We start from the raw sequence: 20,352 nt of genomic DNA on the forward strand, positions 1-20,352 counted from the left end.
TTGAAGTATGTGCAATGATATCGCTTTCGAGACGTTTGAAGTATGTGCAATGTTATTTGTATTTGATAAGAAGCAGCGTCTATTCAGCCTTGCCTTAAAAAGTGAAAATATACAAGTCAATTCGAAGCGTCCCAAAGACAGCCAAAACGAAAACAACCAGCAACTATCCAGGTATTACTCACGAGCCAAGTATTCCTTTTTCTTCTCAGCAACACGTTCTTGTCGTTGTTCCAAAGTCAATCTTTGAGCCTTGTATGCCTTTAGTTTGCTCTTGGCTTCTGGGGTCAATTGCCATTTGGGTTTTGGTGTGGCAGCAGGGTCTGGAGGTAGAAAAAGGGTTAAGTGAGATACAGTACAAAGAAAACCCTGGCGAATCTTTGAAAAATGAACTCCTCATATGTTACCTGCACGAATCTTCTTGTGAGCCTCAGCATAAATCTCTTCCAAATCATCAGGTCCAATCTCCTCTTCCAAATAACTGGCAAAATGCTTCTTGTACTCTTCTTCATCATCCTCTTGCAGCATTTCCATATACTCGCCGACATGGCCACCAAATATATATTTACGCAACACACTGGGCTCCAATTTCTTGGCATCAGCATCATATCCTGGGAATCGGTTTTCACCGTGTGGGATTGCGATTCCTCCGTCTGCTGCACCTTTGAGGACACCGAATACACGGGCACCAGTTGTGGTGCGACGTAATCCGACGTCGAGGTATGCTTTGAAGGGTCGTGGGCCGTCTTCGACTGGTTCGACGTCGAATTTGGCACCGTCGATTTCTTGGTTGCCGGCGTATTGAGAGTCGAGGCCGAGCTTTTTGAGGACTCGACGGGCGGCGAGGAGGCCGACTGCGTAGGCTGTTTGGAGATAAAGAAAAGAGTGTTGGTACAGTGAGAACTTCATCATGTGAATTGGCAAAAATGAACCACGAGTAGATGTTTGCATCAGACAACCAACATACCAGCAGACCAGTTGGTCAAACCAACTTTGATACCATAGTTGGGCAATTCATGAGCATATGCAGCAGTCAATACGTAATCACCATTGAGTTTCGAGTAGATGACTTGAACGATGATATCCTTGTTTGTGAATCGTACAACCAAACGGTATTTGGGAGTGTTGTACTTGTTTTTGGCTTGAGTTACCAATCGCTTTCGTGCATAGTAGTCGGTTTTACCCTCTTTTGAGAAAGGAGAAATGAATGGTGAGTTGCCAGCAAACCAAAAACGTCACACTAGGTTGCAACAGATAATCTTGTTTGTTGAAGGGCGAGACGTCATATGCTTATGCTCATGTCCACACCAAGCTATGGAATGCTCATTGTTGTGTGCTTCCATCAAGATATGTGTGTGTCAGATAGGAGCGAAAGATGTGTTTTGCTTATCGTCATATTTAGTAGTATCCGTTGAACTATGCATATGGTTGTTCATCATCATCCACACACATGAGATGGAGGGGTGTTGGTAGAGCTTGATGGTCTGAGCTAGGAGCAGTTTGACTGGTCTCTCCCTTCAACAACAAAAACGGGAATCTTCATACATCAGATGGTATCCAACCACCTATTTGCGCATTCTATCTAATCTATATGTCAGTAACTAACCTCTACGACGACGGTATTTGACTTGGTATCGCTTAAAGTAAGCTTTGGTCTTTTGGGTTTTGATGAAGGGCTAGTAAAGAAAAGTTATGGGTCAAAAGGGTGGCGAGAGAAAGTTTACATATGCAACGAAAGGTGAAAATGAGATCCAAATCATTGTTTCTCTTCTCCTTGCTCTTCAAGATTTCCAAATCAAGCTATGAATATACAGAAGGTGACATTGCACCCAAACTCGGCCGATTGGATAGCAATCGCTGTGTAGTCAACGATTGCACGTGTACTGTATGCGATAATAAAATGAGTCTTTCATAGCTTACCATATTGCAGAAGTGTCTCCTTTCGATGGATGCGTCGATGGATGTTTTTGAGAAATCAAGTCTGTGCTTTTACATAAGCAGATGTACACCCTCTTTTCACTCAACGAATTCAAACAAGTAGAGGACAATACATAAAGATGGTAAGTGACTCAGCTACGTTGTTATGCTGCTATTACAGGGCTACTTTGCATCCTTCTTGAATTTTGATGGAGCTTGGATTTGTATTGAAGGCAGCAACAGCAACCAAAAAAACTCGAACAATGGGGAGAGAACAGGAGGACAACCTCGACGTCGACGATGAGATGCACTACTTAGGAATTCTGCAGTCCCTATTCAGCCGCTCTTTATTTAATCTTACGACGAGAAAAACAACAGGACATCAAACATTTGAACTAACTCCCAACTCCAACATCCAATAGTTTGAAAGATTCGTCGAAGTAGGCCGTGTAGTCCTCGTAAACTATGGACCAGACGCCGGTAAAATAGCAGTCATCGTAGACATTGTAGACCATTCCAGGGTCATGGTCGATGGCCCAACTACTGGCCTCCCCCGTCAAGTTCTCTCATTCAAACGCTTGACTCTGACTCCCATCAAACTGGACAAGGTCCCCCGTGCTGCTGGCGAAACCGTCCTAAAGGCAATTATTGAAAAGCAAGACTTGGTTGGCAAATGGAGCAACACTGCCTGGGCAAAGAGACTGGAAAAGAGGAAGGTGAGGGCTACCTTGTCCGACTTTGATCGTTTCAAGGTCATGTTGGCAAAAAAACAAGTAAGTTGAACGTATAGTGTGTATAGTGGTTGTTTGGTGGTGGTATGACTTGGTTGGCATGCGGCTGGAGAGAGTTGCTGTGTTTTTTACTTCACAACAAACTCACATATATGTCGTCGTTTATAGAAACGATCCATCATTGGCAAGGAGCTCGCAAAGGCCAAGAAGACTGCCTCTAAAAAGTAGAATCGCTGCTCTCTTTGTATAAAAATAAAGTCTATCTTAGCATCCCAGCAAAAACCGTCATTGTTAGCCATTTGGAGTGATTCCGAAAGTGGCCTGATACAAATTTACTCTCGCAAGGTCGCTATTCTTTGTGCTGTGATGACTGTGCTGGTTTACCAGTTTCGCTCACCAAGAATCCCTCAACGGTCATTCCGTTCCGACTGAAGGACAACATCTACCTGCTATACCTCTCGTCAAACTGGAAAATCTGGTCTTGTGATGCTGTTGATCTACTGTATTGCTAGCGAGTTCCTTCACAACTGACTTTGCAACATTTACACTATTGATACAAGAATACATTTTACTTTTGCTCCTAATTTTGGCATTTCAAGACCTCATGGCTCTATCAAGGAAGGTGCTGATGGTNNACCATCAGCACCTTCCTTGATACCAGTCAAGAGCTTCTCTTCTGGCATGGTCCTTCGAGCCGTGACCAGATAGCTGCAACAAAGCTCATAAAGAGAAAGATTGAGATTGCTAACATGGATTTGCTCAGTCGTTTCCAAAGCACTTTTTTGCTCACACTTGTACTCACTTTTCTGAAAAGTCAAGCATTTGAAGACCGTATCATCATTCAAGTCCGTCACGATCAAGCTTTGATGCAAAATGTGCCAAACCTTCCATACCATAGCAATCACCCCAACTATATAGCTGGCAGCTTTCATCCATTTCTGGTAAGTCAATAGTGATCGCAGTGGCTACAGCTCTCACGGCTGGTTCCTCGGCGTCGTTGATTTCGGTTGACTTCGAGGATGTGCCCCAGATTCAGCATATTCACCAGTAAACATCTTATGGAATATATGGCTGGCCGATGCCAATACGGTTTTGGATACGTGCATGTCAATGACTTTATCATCTTCCTTTGACGTTACGACCAAGACGGCATCAGATAGCTTTGCGTCAAACAAAGTGGATCTATTCCACTTGGGTGGTAGGTCGAGTTTCAGTAGTGCTGGTCGAACCCACGAATCGCGTTTTTACATCACAATTATTATCGGGAAGTGCATACGGCAACCGTCGAAAACGCCTTTACCCCAACTGTTTTTTGAACTATGCCAGACTGCGCGACAGTGACTACATGCGGCAAGAACAAAAACAAATCTCTCAAATTCATCACTCACATCAGTACACAACCCTCTAAGTTACAGGTGCATTTCTATTAAAATGTGTCGTCCAAGACGGTGCACACCACACATCAATTCTATAAAATACGAGGTTATCGAGCTGGGTTAAACTTTTTAGTGTCACCGATTTTCCCAGCAGCCACTCTCTTACGTGCGTCCTCCACCATCTGATACACTTCAGTCTTGGAGGCACGTCTCACGTCACCAGTAGACGTAATCTTTACTGGATGTTGAGCCATCTCGGGTATCTGGAAATATGTACGAACTTTTGGCTGCCTCAACAGTAGGACTGATCCCCATGTGAATGCGTTTGTAGCAATCCAATACATGAAAACGCCCTATGAAGATAAATTGCTGAGAAAGTGGGGTATGTCGCATTGATGGTGTTTGCTTTGCTTCAACTTACAGCGGGGAAGTTGGCTGTAAAAATACCACCGAGAATTAACATGATTCTCATTACGGTTTTCATTGTGGCGGCTTGTGCTGCGGGTTGAGATCCCTGTGCTTGCATGGTTGATATCTAGGATGTGCAAACATGTGAGCTTTTAGTTCGGCTGCAGTCAATCCAGATATGATAAGTTTTTTTGCGCCATCCCAAAGAACGCAACAGTCCACACTCCAGCTCACCTCTAAAACACCCATCATAGAAATGGTAGCAACAACAGGCAACACATAATACGGATCACACTGTGTCAAATCCGTAAACCACAAAATCCCTCCGACATCAAATCCAGGCACAGGCAACTCACTCATTGCCCTCAATGCGAAAAAGAAACTAATAAATATTGGAATCTGAGCTAGAGGTGGCCCCATCATTCCAAACGGATTGACATTATTTGCTTTAAACAAGTTTGCCGTTTCCTGTAATGCCTTTGACTTTTCCATTTCATCGCCATCCTGAGTAGCTTTATTCCGTCTAGCGGTTAACTCTTCTAACTGTGGTTTTATATTATTCATTTTGGCGGCATTGCGTTGTTGGTAGACGACGAGTGGGAAGAGAGCGAATCGGACTGCTAGAGTTGCAATCATGATGGTTCCCCACCATGGTACACCTGAATACACGTATATGGCTTCTAGGAATTGTTCGGCGAGGCCTATTGGTGTGCTGTGACATAGGCCTATGGATGCCAGATCGCCTATTTTTGTCACTGCAGCCAACCCAATCTCTTCTTTTGCTGCTTCTGGTATAAAGTCGACAATGGTTTCATCAATCAATGATGATGGCGGTGGTGTCGGCGTTGCTGCTACGGATTCTACTATTGGCGCTGGCTCTGGTATTGGGGCAGCAGTTTCTGCAACCAGCTTTTCAATCCCAGCTTGAGGTGCTTTTGGCGACGAACCCCAGATGGTCCATCCACCGATACTTAGATGGCGTATCTGGTGATGATGCACATTTGTAAATTGATGCCTTATTTTATTCAGCTAATTGACACGTTGGTGAAAAAGTGTTATTGTTAGCGTTCTTCAATTTTTTGTGATGTTGATGAGGTGAAGAGAGCCTGACAAACAGGGCTGGTACAACAAGATCGACTCAACGGGACGATTCTAATGTGCACTCACCTGCGTAGGGTTGATTGTATATAGCGTCCGGCATGTAGATTTTTGGCAAACTTTGGGATGACTACTAAAAAAAGGAAATGTTAGCTCTCTCAGTCATAAAGCAAAGAACAGATTTCAATCTAGCAGCCAATGCATTCATATTGCACATACCTATTGACTAGTCTTCTGACTTGAGATGCCAAAATCCTCCTGGTTGCCATCTTGCTCTTAGCGAAAAACTTGAAAAAACGTGTTGAGTGTCAGAACTGCGAATCGCACGATGGAACGGTCTACTAGTACATATTCTAATATAATATAACGCGTTTACAAGCGAAGAACTGAAGAACTAGTCATTGCAGGTGCATACAGCATCAGATCCAGCAGCTTAAAACGCTTCAAAGTCAGCCTCCTAATGTAACTCACAAGTCGACGTATGAAGGGCTGGCGACGCGTTCTGGTAATGCGCCCGTATGTTTATCACGTAAAGTTGCTCGGTTTCACGGTACAAAAGAACAGACCAAGAATTGGTCTGCAAGGCATCTGCCCACAAATCGCTGCGTACTGTTATGTGCAGTACCTTCCACATCTCTACATTCCATGAAATCCTTCAAACTTCCATGGCGTGGTGTCTCTTGATCACCCAATGCTCAATCCCTATTTCCCCTTTGTTGGATACCAAGCGTCTACCCAACCCCTTCAAAGGTGTAGAAACTATAGATATTCTAATATTAAATACCGGATATACAAATACAGAACTAGTCGAATTATTTGCATAGTATACAGAGCCAGATTAGAAGTTTTCTATGTGCAGGTTTCGAAGTCAGCCATTTCATCCAAATCAACCAATAGGCCGTATGAAGGTTCGAAGCGCGTCGTTGATAGCGCATCAACATACCTTTGTGATAGTAAAACCTTGTTCCATCAGTCTGCGTATACTTGTTACAGCAAGCATGTAGCATAGCATTCAATGGCTTGGGGCCACAGAAGAAGACTCCACAATCCGTGTGTGGATGTCTTTCTCCCAATGATTTGAAAATGGCATCGAGATTTGGTCTGCCAAACTTTGTAGCTGATTTAAGTCCGGTTAGACCATCTTTGATACCCTCTTCGTCATTCAGAATCACATTAAACACTTCGTTGGGTTTTAATGAACCCGTAATATACAGTTCGATTTCCAAGAATTTCCCGAGATCTTCTTCTTCTAGTGCTACTAGCAAATCTTGAAACCATTCAAATGCCTAGGCCGAATGGTGAGGGTGTGAGCAAAAAACGGTGGCCACAAGCGTCCAAACGGATGCTTACATCTTTGTCACGACAAATCCAATAGAAGTAAACCTTTCGCAGCGGTATGACTTTCGTAGGGTTTTTGACCTTATACCTAAGACAGTGGTGCGCAACTTAGTTAAGTCACCTGGTTGAATCGTGACCTTTGCCAGATCATTCGCCTACCATATCGACTTGAGCATAGAAGCGAAAGGCGTAACACCTATACCAGCACCAAAGCAGACTGAAACTTCATAGTTGAAGACATCCTCACTATGAATGATGGTGAATTAACGGGGCGCGCGGAGCCCTTTTTTGCTCAACAAAACAACCACTAATGGGCGTCGTCGTAAAGACCCTACCTGGCAGCACCATATGGACCATCCACCATAACACGTGGCAAAACCAGTCTGGCATCATTGCCTACAGCAGCTTCAAGTGTTTTTGACGGATTTCCTCTATCGTCCCATTGGCATCCTACTTGCTTCGCAAATGCTGTAGTCCAGTCTCCCGCGACTCGTATGTGTACTGATATGAAGTCTTCTTCAGGTGCTGATGTGAGTGTGAATGGATGCCACTATCAGATAACAACGGAATCAATTGGTGTTTTTTTGAGTTTTCTTTTCTCTGCTGCGTATTAATATCATACCTCATATCCAGCGACTTGGGGACAGCACAAGAAGATATACTGTCCAGATCGGATCTTGCAACTAGGTTTCCGGATCTGTACTTCACACACTCTACTCGGATGCATTACCACTTTACTGATATTCGTCGGTAGCCGTCCTCGTAGTTCACGCACAATCCTTTCCAGTAGATATAGTCCACCGAAGAAGACCCAGTACTTCCAAAACGCTGCTCCAGCACAAGAGCCATTATTCGTTTGTATGAAACAAAACGTGCCGTGTGTGAGCAGGATGGCAAAGAAGACGATAAATAGGTGATGGGTAAACCAAAAGATTTCAAAGAATTTCCTCCTGACGGTGTAGATTGATGCTGTCACGATGAGGAATAAGAGGACTACGAGGATTTGGCCTGTTGCTCCTGGCCCGGACGTTACAGCAACGGTCTCTATATATCGTCATGGATTTGAGTTAGTTCCCGTTTGCATACCCCAAAAACGATCAGGTCACTTTACAGCTTTTTTTCGCCGGGTTACGTACCAGGCTTGACAAGTCCAACCTGATACCTCGACAGATTCAACAAATTAAACATGTGCGCCACACTATGTACAAAACTCCACAGCACCACACTCCATCCCAAGAATCGATGAAAGTCAATATTCCGATCCACAGGCACATATCTCTGAATCGGCGTATTCCGTAACAGACTCAGCAAATTACGACATACAGGCAACAATATAATCCCAGCACTTAAATCAATACATGATGCTGCTCCTCTTGCTAATGGTAGTGTAATCCCCAACATTGTTCGGAAGTTTGAAAAGCTTGGATTTGAATTGTAGAAATTGAATGTGTATCCGAATTGTGCCACGTTTCCGGCAATCCAGAGTCCGAGGAATATGTAAGATGGTCCTAAGTGTGGTTGGTTAGGTAAATATCGAGTTGATTTGTTGTCGTTGCCAAAACGGTTTGTTGATGTTTCGTTGTTTTGGAGCAGTTCTATCGACGAACAGAGTAGATCTCCTCTTGCAACGCATTGTTTCAAGAACAAAGTTATGGAAATTTCCATAATCCATTGGATCTCGCCCCGTTCTTAACCATTTGATCTTGGGTCAAAATACTTGCCATCGTTCGTCAACCAATTCTCAAAGTTCACCTGCCATTTGCCCTTCTTTCTGCGTACACGGACGACTGGCAGATTCAAAACGTCCGTAGATCTCGCTCCTCCCACTGTATCTGTGGATCCGACGTTCATTGCTACTGGTGGCAGTAATTTGTTGGATGAAACATAAGAAGGTGAGGGCCATGACATCGTAGTGAATTCCTGGGTGAATTCGCAGGAAACAGCATCGCAAAGTCATCTACAATATTTAGGTATGCCTGATCTTCGTTAATTTACACGTGCTATATACCCTGATGCTATTATTGTTAAACAAGAGTCTCAGAGTGCCCTCCTAGACAGCTCTGTAAACTCATGAGGTTCTGAAACCACCGTACTAGCTTTATCACGTCTATAATACACCACATCCCACCTCGCATCCTCTGGCTCATCAAATGTCACCACATTCTTCGCCAACTCATACCGTGCATCCGACATTTCAGGAAACAACACACGTTCTTGAAGCTTATATCCACCATACGACAGCGACAAGTGATCGCCTCGTTTCACTCTCACATTCCATTGTGGGAATCGGGCAGCAAATTCGTTCACAGCTTCTCGAACAGTGTTCCCGACATCGAGGTCAACTAGGATGGTGTCTGGCTTTGGCCTTATAATAGATTTCACCACTGGCGCATCATAGTGTCGCTTGGAGGATAGTATCGAGTCTAAAACTGGTTGGAGTTTTTACAAACACGATGATGGAGTTTGCTACAAGTCCCTACAATCTTACCTTCACAAGAAAGAGCTTCCTCCGTAGCTGGCAAGGTAAAAAATCCAGTTAGCGAACAATGAGGAGGATACTGGTTGGCTTCCGTAAATCCAAACTGTTTGGCAGATTGTATTAGGAATTCTTGCGCTGTAGAATACAAAAGCGTGTCCTTTCTTGGCATCAGATATATGATGCATTCAGCACTCATTTCTGAAATAGCTCTGGCTCTGTCCTAGCCTTCACGTGTTTTTCAGTTCATTCTTTCCATATCGCAGACATAGACACTAAAAACACGGTCTTCTCAAAAAGAAACAGCGGTCGCTGCAAGTTGGACAGAAGGTGAAGCTCTCATCATACGAAACAGGTATATAGCGTCAATCCCAGAGCTTCTTCCTTATTCCAATCTGCCCTCCTTTCGATCCGCTACCAAAACAACTGAACTTTAATTTTTAGCTTTTCATTAAAATGGGCGCATGCACATCATCTCGCCGGGAATCGACGAGTAGGAGGCGAGAAACTGGGCGTCAGCCTTCCTATAATGGTATGCTACAATATCTTACCGCTTGCTTCGGTGCCTTCGTCGCAACAATATGAACACGAGGCATTGCAGGCACTGGATATGCATGAGCAGTCAAAGAAGGTTTAGAGAAACTGAAATTTTGGAGTTATATAGGAGGAAACACTCCATTGAAGCCTAAAAAGGCACTCGCTGAATGGTCTCATACAACCCCACTCACCAAAATCCAATTAACGTCTATGAGGAATCAGTTTTGGGATACCCAGCCATCGTACTGTGCGTCTCGTACCGGTATCGGGATTCGCAGCCCAGTCTGACTTTCAACTTACAATTAGCTGGAAGGATTGAGATCTGGCAAGCACTACGAGCAGCTGCTGAAGCCTCAAACCTGGAACTGGCGCAAGCGATTGTGGACTCTGCTTCGATATCTGTTCCTTCTGGGTCGCTTGAAGATGGAGCTTGTAGGTTTCTTGTCAATTTGGCACAAGATCAACGTAGAACGCACATGTAACTCTGCAAAATTCTCAGACGACGAATTAGGAAACCTATACGTCATTCCAAACTATTGCATAACAGACCCCACCAATCTCCTACGGGAGGACAACAATCCGTCGTCACAGACTAAACTGAGGTTTAGTAAATCCCAACGAGTGGTATGTCGCCTAGTTTCTCCTCGCTCACTCATCCTCTAACAACTTCGTAAACTAGGGGGAAGACACATTCATAGATGGAAGCAACGATACTGTGACACCCGATCCGTCAAAGGGATCACCATCAAGAGAAACGTCGTCACCAACAAAGATGAAAGTCATTGCCCGATTATCCACAAACCAGGACGTCACATTGAATCTGTCACCCGAAGATACGTTTGAGACTATTGAGCAGGGTGTCCGCTCATCACCACAAGTGAATGGAACGAGTATAACTAGAGTGAGGTTCTTCTTTATGGGAAAGCCCATTTCTCCAACAACGATTCTGAGTGCTGCAAAAGTGGGGAACAATTCGGTTGTGCAAGTTATGATTGCTTGAAGAGTTTACAGATACCAAACTACGACTTTTATTTTCTTATATGATAATTTTGCACAATTTCTCTTGTTTTTTACTGTTTGACCTCTATGCATATAATTCTTTGTCTTATACTACATCATCGTGCGGGTTTGGAATAGTTTCAACGAGATGGGACATGTTTATCACGAGTAGCAGTATCTCTAGCCTGAATTCTGGCCTTCCTTGTCGCTTCCAAAGTAATTGCGTGGTTCCATGCATTTTCCATAAGCTGGGTCTTGCCAACTGACAATGTTACAAGCCGAGCAAGAGCGAGCAATCTCATAAGCTCTGCTTGACCTGTCAGAGGTTGTCTGTTGCGGTGCTCTTCAGCTCTCACATTGGCAAAGTAGTTTTGAATAGTCTGGGAGCAACTGATTGGGTTAGCTTCTTTTCCCTCAAAATCAAGGTCTAATGAGAAGCGTTTACCAATTCCATTGGTTCAGGAATGCTGTATTCTTCATTCTTGTAGACTGCAATGAATTTGCGAGCAGTTTCAAGCAAATCTTTCGAGAAGTCGCTTGGAGATGGGCCGTCAGCACTGGCCACCATAGGGACTTCTACATCTACCTACAACAAACATAGCGTTAGTCCTTTTGCAACACCAAACACCACAGAAACAATCCCGTTTTACCGAAAACATGCAACTTGAGTTACTCAATATCACCACACCAACATTCATGGCAACGTCTATATGTTGTGTACCAAGAGCATACGGCACCATTCCGTATCGTAACAGGTTCTCTACACTAGCCAAGTTGGCAATCCCTCGCTCCTCGAGCTTCCCAGCTTCCATCCGCGTTTCATCAAGTAGAAGCAACGTTCCATCTGCTACTTGCAGTTCTCCGGCAGAGAGACCTGTGGCTCCAGGGTTTGTACCCGATGCAAAGTACTGTTTGTTCAAATACTCGAGCGACAATGGAATATACGATACTTGAGGAAGGAGCAATGAAAAAAGGCGTTTAATATCCAACGTTTGTTCGGTTAATGTAGCATATCCCGTCAGATTTAATGGCTGCATTAGACGGTTTTGATCAGATCTGTTTCGAAGTGTGAGTAAGTGCTTGCAACAAAAAAACTACAAAGAACGATTTACGACAATTTAGTCTTACAGTCTCGTGGAAAACATGTACAGCCAAAGATATTCAGCAGCCAAACGGTCTCCCAATACAAAAGTCGATATGGATTCAATCATGGCGTTTCTCAAAGCAGTGGCATCAACGCTAGACACTTTAAGATTAAAAAATATGCTTCAGTATATCTGCGAAAATGAACATGAAACTTTTCTTTTACCTTGAGACGCAATGGCTGCCCAATCGTCAACACACGACAAATCAACCACTTTGCGAGCAACCAGAGCATTAATGATTGGCACTGATGAGAAATCATCTTCATCAAATGCCAGAGAATCTTCCATATTCTCTGATGGTTGAGGATACTCGACAATCCCAATAACATCAAGCACCTGATTGAGCTTCAAGTCACTCAAATCTGGAATGGATGGATACACCTTCAGTATAGCAGCTGCTTGCCTGTTGACTGAGCTAGAGATCTTCTTGGCGATATGATCGGGCAGAGTCTTTCGAGGTGTGTCGAGAGATAACCCTTCCAGTTTGCTCTCGAGTTCCTCTGTCTCAGACGACTGTGATTGAGTCCAGGCGCTTAAAGCAGGAACTCCAACAGCAAAGTATGGTTGTTTGTCTACGTATGATCCGAAAGGAGACACTTCGCTCCATCCTTGTCCTTCAGGGAGTGGTGGTTCATCGACAAACCAGGTGTTTACACATGTCTATGTGGAGCGTGTATCAGACAATGCGATAACGGAGCCACAATTCCTCACTTTGCGAGACGTACCTGTTCCTTTGTAATGACATTCGTGATTTGCATCTGCTGAAGATGCACTTGTGGCGAAAGTCCATTGTCCTGTATCATGCATCTGAATCTCACGAGCGAATATGGAGCGTGCTGACCAATTCCATAACCAATAAAGCTTGGGATCTATTGGAAAGGCGTGTGTAAAGTTGTTAAACGTTTGATGACAAGATGATGGCTGGGCAACCACAAGTACTTGATGAAGCAAATCAGGATCTTGTAGTAATTTCTCGAAATGATTTGATATAGCTTCAGCCGTTATGTTTGGCTCTAAAAAGAATGCGAAGCTTAGTGACAAAACATTTGTTTTCGAGCTTGGCGAATACCTTTCGCGAGGAGCTCTTGAATGATCCTCAATGGCTGCCTGATTATTGATGATATTTCTTCCATGTTTTACTCGTTTTGAAGCCCGAACAGTGAATTGAACGATGTTTGCATTTCTGAAAAATGTATGGATTTGGGGCACTATGAATGAAAGTGCAAACACCGCCATCGCTCAAAAATCATTTGAAATCACGTAAATACGAGGCTAGCTGGCTTATTTATCTGAGAGAAGAGATAACGCGTCCGGCAAAGGAAAAGGTCGCATCAAGAGCTCTAGCAAGAGTTTCAATGTATGAGGCTTTGGGATATTTTATTATTACGATGTTCAAAAGTAAATGATTCAGAATTAGACGTTAGTTTATACTGAAGAGCTCCCCGTAGACACCGTGAACTCTGGATACAGACCCCACGACTCCATCATGCCCATTACAAGACCCAATAAAGACCCACGTAAACCTTTTTTGACCCTTCTATCAACAAGTCCAGTCACACGTATCCGTGACTCGCCGTGGAATGCATCAGCCTGCACTTCAATGGATCCTTGAGAGTTCATCCACCACATGTTTCCGTGACCTACAGACTTCACAGAAGCTGCAGAGTGCATTTCCTCTGGAAGCCATGTCCTGAAGTTGACTGAGAGAAAAGATGACGATCTGAAATTGATGCCTTAGACACCCAGTGTTTTGACTTACATAGGGCATGAGACCGGAATCGGTTGATTTGTTTTCGAGTGGGAGTCTCCTGCAGCGGCATTAGATATGTCGCACGTGCTTCGAATGCCTTCAGCGCTTGCTGCCTGTTTAGACCATGTCCTCCATTTGGCACGGTGACAGACGTATATGTGTCCAATAAGCCGTTCCCACTAAGAAATCCAATTTGAGCAAAAACCACATTTCATACTCAACGGTGGTCGTCGCTCACCTATATCCCTCTGCCTGTATGATCGAGAGACCACACCAACCAACCTCAATATCAACATTCACAGGTTTCCTTTGCCAAAGTTGATGAGCCGCGACTATGATTGCCATGGCCAAAAGCCCTGTACCTTCATCGATGTTGTCGGTGTGTAGATTCATCGTAAAAGAATCCACCAACGTGAAGGGATATATTGCATCAGTGAGTCGGAAAATGGGATGGTCTTCAGGTAATATCGGCAGACGAGCCATTGCTTCTTTTACGACAATAGTGTTGTCGAGAGGCCGGTGAATGCGGATAGAAGTGGCATACGTATCGTAGTTCTGATATAGATCAGTCAAGTGCTGCAGATACACTTGAGTTGTGTGTACGTCGAAATAGGCATGCGACAGGTACAGGTAGACCTTATTGAGCTCTTGACAAGTGACTATAACTGCATTTCGCTTCCCAGACAGCAAATGTTTTGACACTATTGGTGCTAGTTTCTTGACTGGTGACAGGATTTGTACTTTTGCGGCTTCTATTATGACATAGCTGCTTCGCACCTACAGCAATAAAAGGAATGAGCAACAATGAAGACATCGAGTCACGACATGAAAGCATTCAGTCACTCACACTCCCAATTGTTGCCTTCGCTGACGGTTTCCTCAGAAATGCTGAAACGCGAGACGAAGCAGATGTGCGAGTCCGTAGCACAGGATGCAGTTCCATTAGGCGCTGTACTGCTCTTTCAAGCTTTTCAACATCAAGTTTATCGGTTCCAATATTGAGATTCCAAGGGCGTCGGCTGTCCAGACCTAAAATCTCCGAGAATTAGTTAGAAGTTGAGCCTGCCAATAACCTTTAAATCACGACTTACTAGCCATCTCATGAAGCAACATTCCTCTTCCAACAGTTGTAATGTCCGCCGCCATCCAAAAGAAGAGATGTTTTCTTGATGCAGGTGATAGATCATACGCGGTATCGAGTTCCATTGTTTTGAAAGAAGGAGTTTTTAAGTTCGAGTCAGCTCTCGACTCCAGATATTTCGCCAACGATCGAGGTGATGTGCCAGCGACTAGTAATTGATGCCCGTCCGTCGTCATTTGGAACACGTGCTGGAGACGATGAGCAAGTCTAGCACTTGCAAACGACGTCATGCCAGAAGCCTAACCAGCCCGGAACCATTGTGAGTTTCCACCACTAAACAAGGCAAGTGATTCACAATGAATACCTTAAAATCAAAGTTCAGTCCTTTCAGCTCGGGTTTGTTCATCACGTCTGCCGCAATTTCAGATATTCTGAACGCCTCAGATTCCGTATTTGGGATACAGCTAAAAGCAAGGTATCCAACGTCATTCCTCAACGCCTCCTCAGCAATCCCCTGAATTTTTATAAACCATTTCTTGTTGTTGGGGCTTAATGGCAGTTTGTCGAACGGAATTGCTATTCTGAGGTTAACGTTATTTATCGAGTCAGCTTCGATAGCAGCCTGAGCACTTGTCATAATATTCACTGAATCCTTTGTTGTTCCAGATCGCAACGTGTAAGCCAGGACAAAGAAATCGTCCTTCGTCTTGACGACACAACAATCATTAATAACTGTGCTGAGAGACTGTCGAACGATGGTATCTAGATACTACAGCAATGAATTTGTTCGGTTAAATGCAACCAACAAAAATGCTGATGGATGCACGTACATCAAGGTCTACATAGACACCAGCCATTTTAACCTTGCGACTCTCCCGTCCCAAAACAGTAAATCCATGCTTCTTTATCTGGACAAGATCGTTTGTGAATACCAATCTACGTCCGTCAGGAAGTCGCCTGAAAGTTTCAGACGAATCGTGTCCACGGTAACCTATACATGAGTATTCACCGATAATTCCTAGAACTCCTACAGCGTCTTCCACTACTGGAATCTCGACGCCGGTGTCACGTTCGAATAAAGCTACTCCCTGAATGTTGCCCTCCGCGAATCTGTAAACAGGCTCGGCGTCTGTCCCAGGAGGTACAGATCCAAAAGCAGCAAATGCCCATAGCTTTCGACATGAACTATTAGTATTTGGTATGACGCTGAAACTCCATAAACACGTTTCTGCTTACCTCGCTTTGGCCATACGAAGGATTTATAGATGCATTCGGAAATCGTCGTTGCATCCGTCTCAGGAGATGTGCCGGATTTAGCTCTCCGCCCATCGTCACAAGCTTGACATTCAGCCATACTTTGTCCGGATCAACGTAATCTTCAAATAGCAAAAACGTTGACGGTGTCATTGATATACTCATGGCTCCCAGATCGAGAGCCTTTGCAGCGGAGACTGCCGCAGTTGTTTTGACAGTACCAGCAGCTGTTTCCTGTGGGAGAACACAGCAGCCTCTTGATACTGGGATGACTCCTGTGAAGGCAGGTGTTGGCAGGTACCTGAAAATGGAACGTTAGAAGCGAACACTCTGGAGAAGTTCACAGCTTGAAGAACTTACGTTGGAGGACTCGACATGTCTCGCACAGCGTACGCGTCTTGGTTGTAAATAGATCGGCCAACGGGAATGCTGAGGACTACAGCTCGCATACTCACAAGCAGGCTCTTTGGCACTCCTAATACGAATATTTCAGACATCAAATCAGCGAAAACAGGACAAAAGCAACCAACCTGTTGTGCCTGACGAATGATGAACCCACGCAATCCTCGGTGCCATTGTAACTTCAAACGCCTGGATCCTGCACTCATCAACACTACTTTCATCCACCACACTGGTATCAAAGCACGTCACTCCCGCAGGGAACACACCAACCTCCAAACGGTTGCGTAAGAATAGCGATATGTTATTGCGTTTAGCAATCGTATCCTGTATAGCCAAACTCCAGTTTGGAGAAAGAGCAAGCGGCGTCCTCCCACGAGTCCATAGCGCATATGCGCACATGACAAAATCCGGCTCTGACTCCATCATTAGACCTACAGTAGCATCATCACTTTTGCCTAATGTTGCCAATTTCGACTCTATAAAGTCTGCAAGGGCGATGATTCGTCGCCATGCGGTTGCATACGTCCATTTGGAAGCTCCTGATACGATAAACGGTAGATCGGGCTCTTCTTTTGCTGTTTTGATCAGGGCACTTGTGGGATAGTCTTCTCCAAAGTTGTCAAAAGGTGGACGGGTCTTGTAGAAAAGTCCTTCCATGATGAGTAGCGACGAGCACGTTGAGATCTGGTAGGACCCTTCAGGGTGTCCCCTATCTATACGTCGCTAAGTGATAGAAAGGGTTGAAAATGTAGGTGCTACTCAAACGATGTTCGGAGTCTGATTTCGGCTATGACTAGAGTACTCCTTCGATCCATTGAAAGAATGTCATTAAAAACTGAAATTCCTACTATTTCAATTGTCCCCTCTGCGTTGAGAGGATCCAAAACGTGTGCATTAACGTCAATTCACAAAACAGTCGTTGGATGGATACAAAAACTTTGCGTAGCGATCGCTATGATCTGAGACCATTTTCCCATTCCAAACAGTTTTTACATGAGACTTTTGAGCCTGAGCCGCGTTTGTGCCAAGACGCCAAACTTCAACTGGCAAAACAGAACAAATTGACACGTTCAAGGTTTCTGAAAATGCTTCAGTTACACATTGAAAGCACACGAATCATAAATATATTCTCATACAGACGAGTTCCCCGTGGAAACTGTAAACTCTGGATGTAAACGCCATGACTCCATCAGGTTCATGACAAGACCCAAGAAAGGTCCGCGTAGACCTCCCTTCAGCCTTCAATCCACGAGTCCAGTTGCACGGATACGTGATTCGGCGTGGAACGCATCAGCATGCATCTCAATGAATACTTGAGAGTTCATCCACCATTTGTTTCCATGACCTATAGACTTTACTGAAGCTGAAGAGCGATTTTCTTCTGGTAGCCATGTCCTAAATTTGACTGAGAAAAAGTGATCAAGACCCGATATTGCTGCACTTGACGCACAGTGCGCTGCTGACTTACATAGAGCTTAGACCGGAATCGGTTGATTTGTTTCCGAGTTATTGGAGTCTCCTGCAAAGGCATGAGATACGTAGAACGAGCTTCGAATGCTTCCAGAGCCTCTCCTCTAGTTAAATTCAGTCCTCCATTTGGCACGATCACGGACGTGTATGTGTCCAACAAACCATTTCCACTATGAATCAACTATGAGGAAGCCATGCTTCGATTTCTGAGTCAAAATTCAATCATGACTCACCTGTATCCTTCTGCCTGTATGATGGAGAGACCGCACCAACCGACCTCTACGTCAGCATTGACTAACTTCTTCTGTCGCAGCTGTAGCGGTAGGAGTATGTCGGAGCCTGATACCGCCTCACAAGAACCAGGCCTAAAAACAACTCTTGAATGCCGGAGGCGTGGCATCCATCACTAGCATAAACAACTTGACAATCGGCGATAAATGACGTGTCAAACCAATTTCCACCAAATAACTTAATTTGCAAATCTATCTATCTATCGCGTCATCTCGCTCACGCCCACTCTGAATTTCTTAAGAACCAGATATTTCATCAAAAAGCTTGTCCAAATACAAAAATTGGGTATTTATCTATCTACGTACTGCCTTCTTCAAACACAAGGCACCTCAGAACAAGCTGCTGGAACTTTCACCCAGCTCTCCCAACGACAATGCTGACTGGATGCCACGAGACTCGTATAAAGGATTGTAAGATTCTTGGTTGGTGCCCTTGTATGATGGATTCATGACAGAAGTAAATCCAACAGAGCTACCAGCTTCGGTCATATCAGCGCCACCTTGAGCGAGTTTCTTCCTGCGGTACATGAAACCGGCTGCGACGGCGGCTCCGACACCGGCTGCAGCACCTGTTCAATGGATGTGGAAATGATAGTGAGCAAGAGGTATTTGAAAACCATCCAACTTGAATAAACACAACCAACATACCAACACCAATAATAATTGGCTGTGTTGACGAACCAGCTCCATCAGATGGGGTGTCAGAAGGAGATGGACTTGAAGCAGGGGTTAAAATAGCTCCAATTTCACCGGCACCAGTTTGTGGTCCTGATACAGTTGTAGTTGAGGGCATGGAAGGGATTGCAAATGTGGCAGTTGGTGTAGCGGTAGGAGTAGGTGTTGCGGTGGTTGAAGGTGCTGCAGATGGAGCAGCCTAAAAGGATGGGATTGATTGAGTCAGTTATAAAGCACGTTTGAAATAAGTTTCCCAAGACGTTTTTGGCGGACTCAGAAATCATACTTACAGAACTTTGAACTGACGGTGCTACCGACGAAGCAGGAGAAGCAGCAGCGGTAGTAGATGGAGCAGCTGAGGGGGCGACGGTTGTGGATGGAGCGGCTGAAGCCGCAATTGTGGTAGATGGAGCAGGTGAAGCGGCAATAGTAGTCGATGGAGCAGCTGATGCCTTAATGGTGGTAGAGGGAACAGCTGAAGGCGCGAGAGATGTGGCAGTCTATTCAAACGGATTCATGTTAGATTTTTTAGCTTTCCAAAAATCTGGAGAGCAACACATACCGATCCAGTTCCGAAATTGGTTTGCGTAATATTTAAGCTGACTGTCAACCTCCAGTATACTCGATCAACAGTACCAGATCCAGTAACACATCCAGTTGGCCATTGCATATACGTAGGAACTCCAGCAGCAGCTTGTAAATAGTCTGTCATATTCTTCCAGTTAGACATGGCAGCGATACATGACTGAATATTAGCGACGTTTTGTCCATTAGTCCAATTCGAGTCGTCATATGTCAAGTTTGTCATCTTGCTCCAATAGTCTCCAATATTAGATTGTGGCTGAATGTAGGATAGGTAGCTCCATGGGCTGTTGCGTCCATTGGTTCCAAGGAGGTTTACGGTTGCGTTGGGCGATGGGGCGATTTGCATCTTCCATGGAGAACCAAGGGAACCCGAAACACCGACAGGCGAACCGTCTAAGAATACAGCAGCGTCTATTCCTGCATAGGATCCGATATCCAAGGTGTCAAGACCAATCAACCATGGCCCGTCACCGGTAACGTTAAATTGTAACGTGTTTATCTGCATCCATGCATATTGGGTGACACCATCACCATCGTGAGCTAAACGAAAGCGTACCGTCAGCACCAGTCTTTTTACATCATCTCAAGAGACAGTCAAAGTATACGTACGTCCTGCCCAAATCGTCTGATTTGCGACGTACATCTGAAAGAAGTTATCAACAGCTACATCATGACAGAAGACGTTTAGCAACAAACACAAATCAAGCTGCGGCCTCGATGGGCCATAGACCATATTCCAAGTGGCCGGATCACTCACATATAACAATCGTCAAATTGTGTATAGCAGGAGCGGAAGGGATTGCCAATGCATTCCCAAACAAGC

General features: G+C 44.5%; 6 protein-coding genes across 6 annotated transcripts; 2 read left to right on the forward strand and 4 right to left on the reverse strand.

The window, feature by feature from the left end:
• Nucleotides 1–174: 174 nt before the first annotated feature.
• Nucleotides 175–1,920, reverse strand: SmJEL517_g03086 (uncharacterized protein; the record flags this gene model as incomplete). The annotated part of the gene is made up of 5 exons (XM_031169014.1): nt 175–320; nt 405–860; nt 965–1,183; nt 1,604–1,673; nt 1,918–1,920. The coding sequence occupies 5 exons, from the start codon at nt 1,918–1,920 to the stop codon at nt 175–177; spliced, it is 894 nt and encodes a 297-aa protein (XP_031025025.1).
• Nucleotides 1,921–2,177: 257 nt separating this feature from the next.
• On the forward strand, nt 2,178–2,873 carry SmJEL517_g03087 (uncharacterized protein; the record flags this gene model as incomplete). Its single annotated transcript, XM_031169015.1, has 3 exons — nt 2,178–2,207; nt 2,337–2,687; nt 2,814–2,873. 3 exons carry the CDS (start codon nt 2,178–2,180, stop codon nt 2,871–2,873), a joined length of 441 nt encoding a protein of 146 aa, XP_031025026.1.
• Nucleotides 2,874–4,128: 1,255 nt separating this feature from the next.
• SmJEL517_g03088 (uncharacterized protein) lies at nt 4,129–5,796 on the reverse strand (the record flags this gene model as incomplete). The annotated part of the gene is made up of 5 exons (XM_031169016.1): nt 4,129–4,374; nt 4,443–4,556; nt 4,664–5,458; nt 5,597–5,660; nt 5,747–5,796. 5 exons carry the CDS (start codon nt 5,794–5,796, stop codon nt 4,129–4,131), a joined length of 1,269 nt encoding a protein of 422 aa, XP_031025033.1.
• A 569-nt stretch (nt 5,797–6,365) lies between these two features.
• Nucleotides 6,366–8,773, reverse strand: SmJEL517_g03089 (uncharacterized protein; the record flags this gene model as incomplete). The annotated part of the gene is made up of 8 exons (XM_031169017.1): nt 6,366–6,376; nt 6,471–6,813; nt 6,878–6,953; nt 7,025–7,111; nt 7,201–7,415; nt 7,488–7,909; nt 8,002–8,373; nt 8,560–8,773. 8 exons carry the CDS (start codon nt 8,771–8,773, stop codon nt 6,366–6,368), a joined length of 1,740 nt encoding a protein of 579 aa, XP_031025034.1.
• A 1,024-nt stretch (nt 8,774–9,797) lies between these two features.
• SmJEL517_g03090 (uncharacterized protein) lies at nt 9,798–10,878 on the forward strand (the record flags this gene model as incomplete). The annotated part of the gene is made up of 5 exons (XM_031169018.1): nt 9,798–9,873; nt 10,006–10,125; nt 10,185–10,310; nt 10,378–10,502; nt 10,558–10,878. 5 exons carry the CDS (start codon nt 9,798–9,800, stop codon nt 10,876–10,878), a joined length of 768 nt encoding a protein of 255 aa, XP_031024958.1.
• Nucleotides 10,879–11,017: 139 nt separating this feature from the next.
• SmJEL517_g03091 (uncharacterized protein) lies at nt 11,018–13,155 on the reverse strand (the record flags this gene model as incomplete). The annotated part of the gene is made up of 8 exons (XM_031169019.1): nt 11,018–11,257; nt 11,323–11,463; nt 11,528–11,933; nt 12,006–12,123; nt 12,187–12,682; nt 12,748–12,891; nt 12,962–13,035; nt 13,092–13,155. The coding sequence occupies 8 exons, from the start codon at nt 13,153–13,155 to the stop codon at nt 11,018–11,020; spliced, it is 1,683 nt and encodes a 560-aa protein (XP_031024957.1).
• Between the last annotated feature and the right edge of the window lie 7,197 nt (nt 13,156–20,352).

This window comes from Synchytrium microbalum, assembly GCF_006535985.1.
Source record: "Synchytrium microbalum strain JEL517 chromosome Unknown SmJEL517_scf0015, whole genome shotgun sequence".
NCBI classification, from domain to species: Eukaryota; Fungi; Chytridiomycota; class Chytridiomycetes; order Synchytriales; family Synchytriaceae; genus Synchytrium; species Synchytrium microbalum.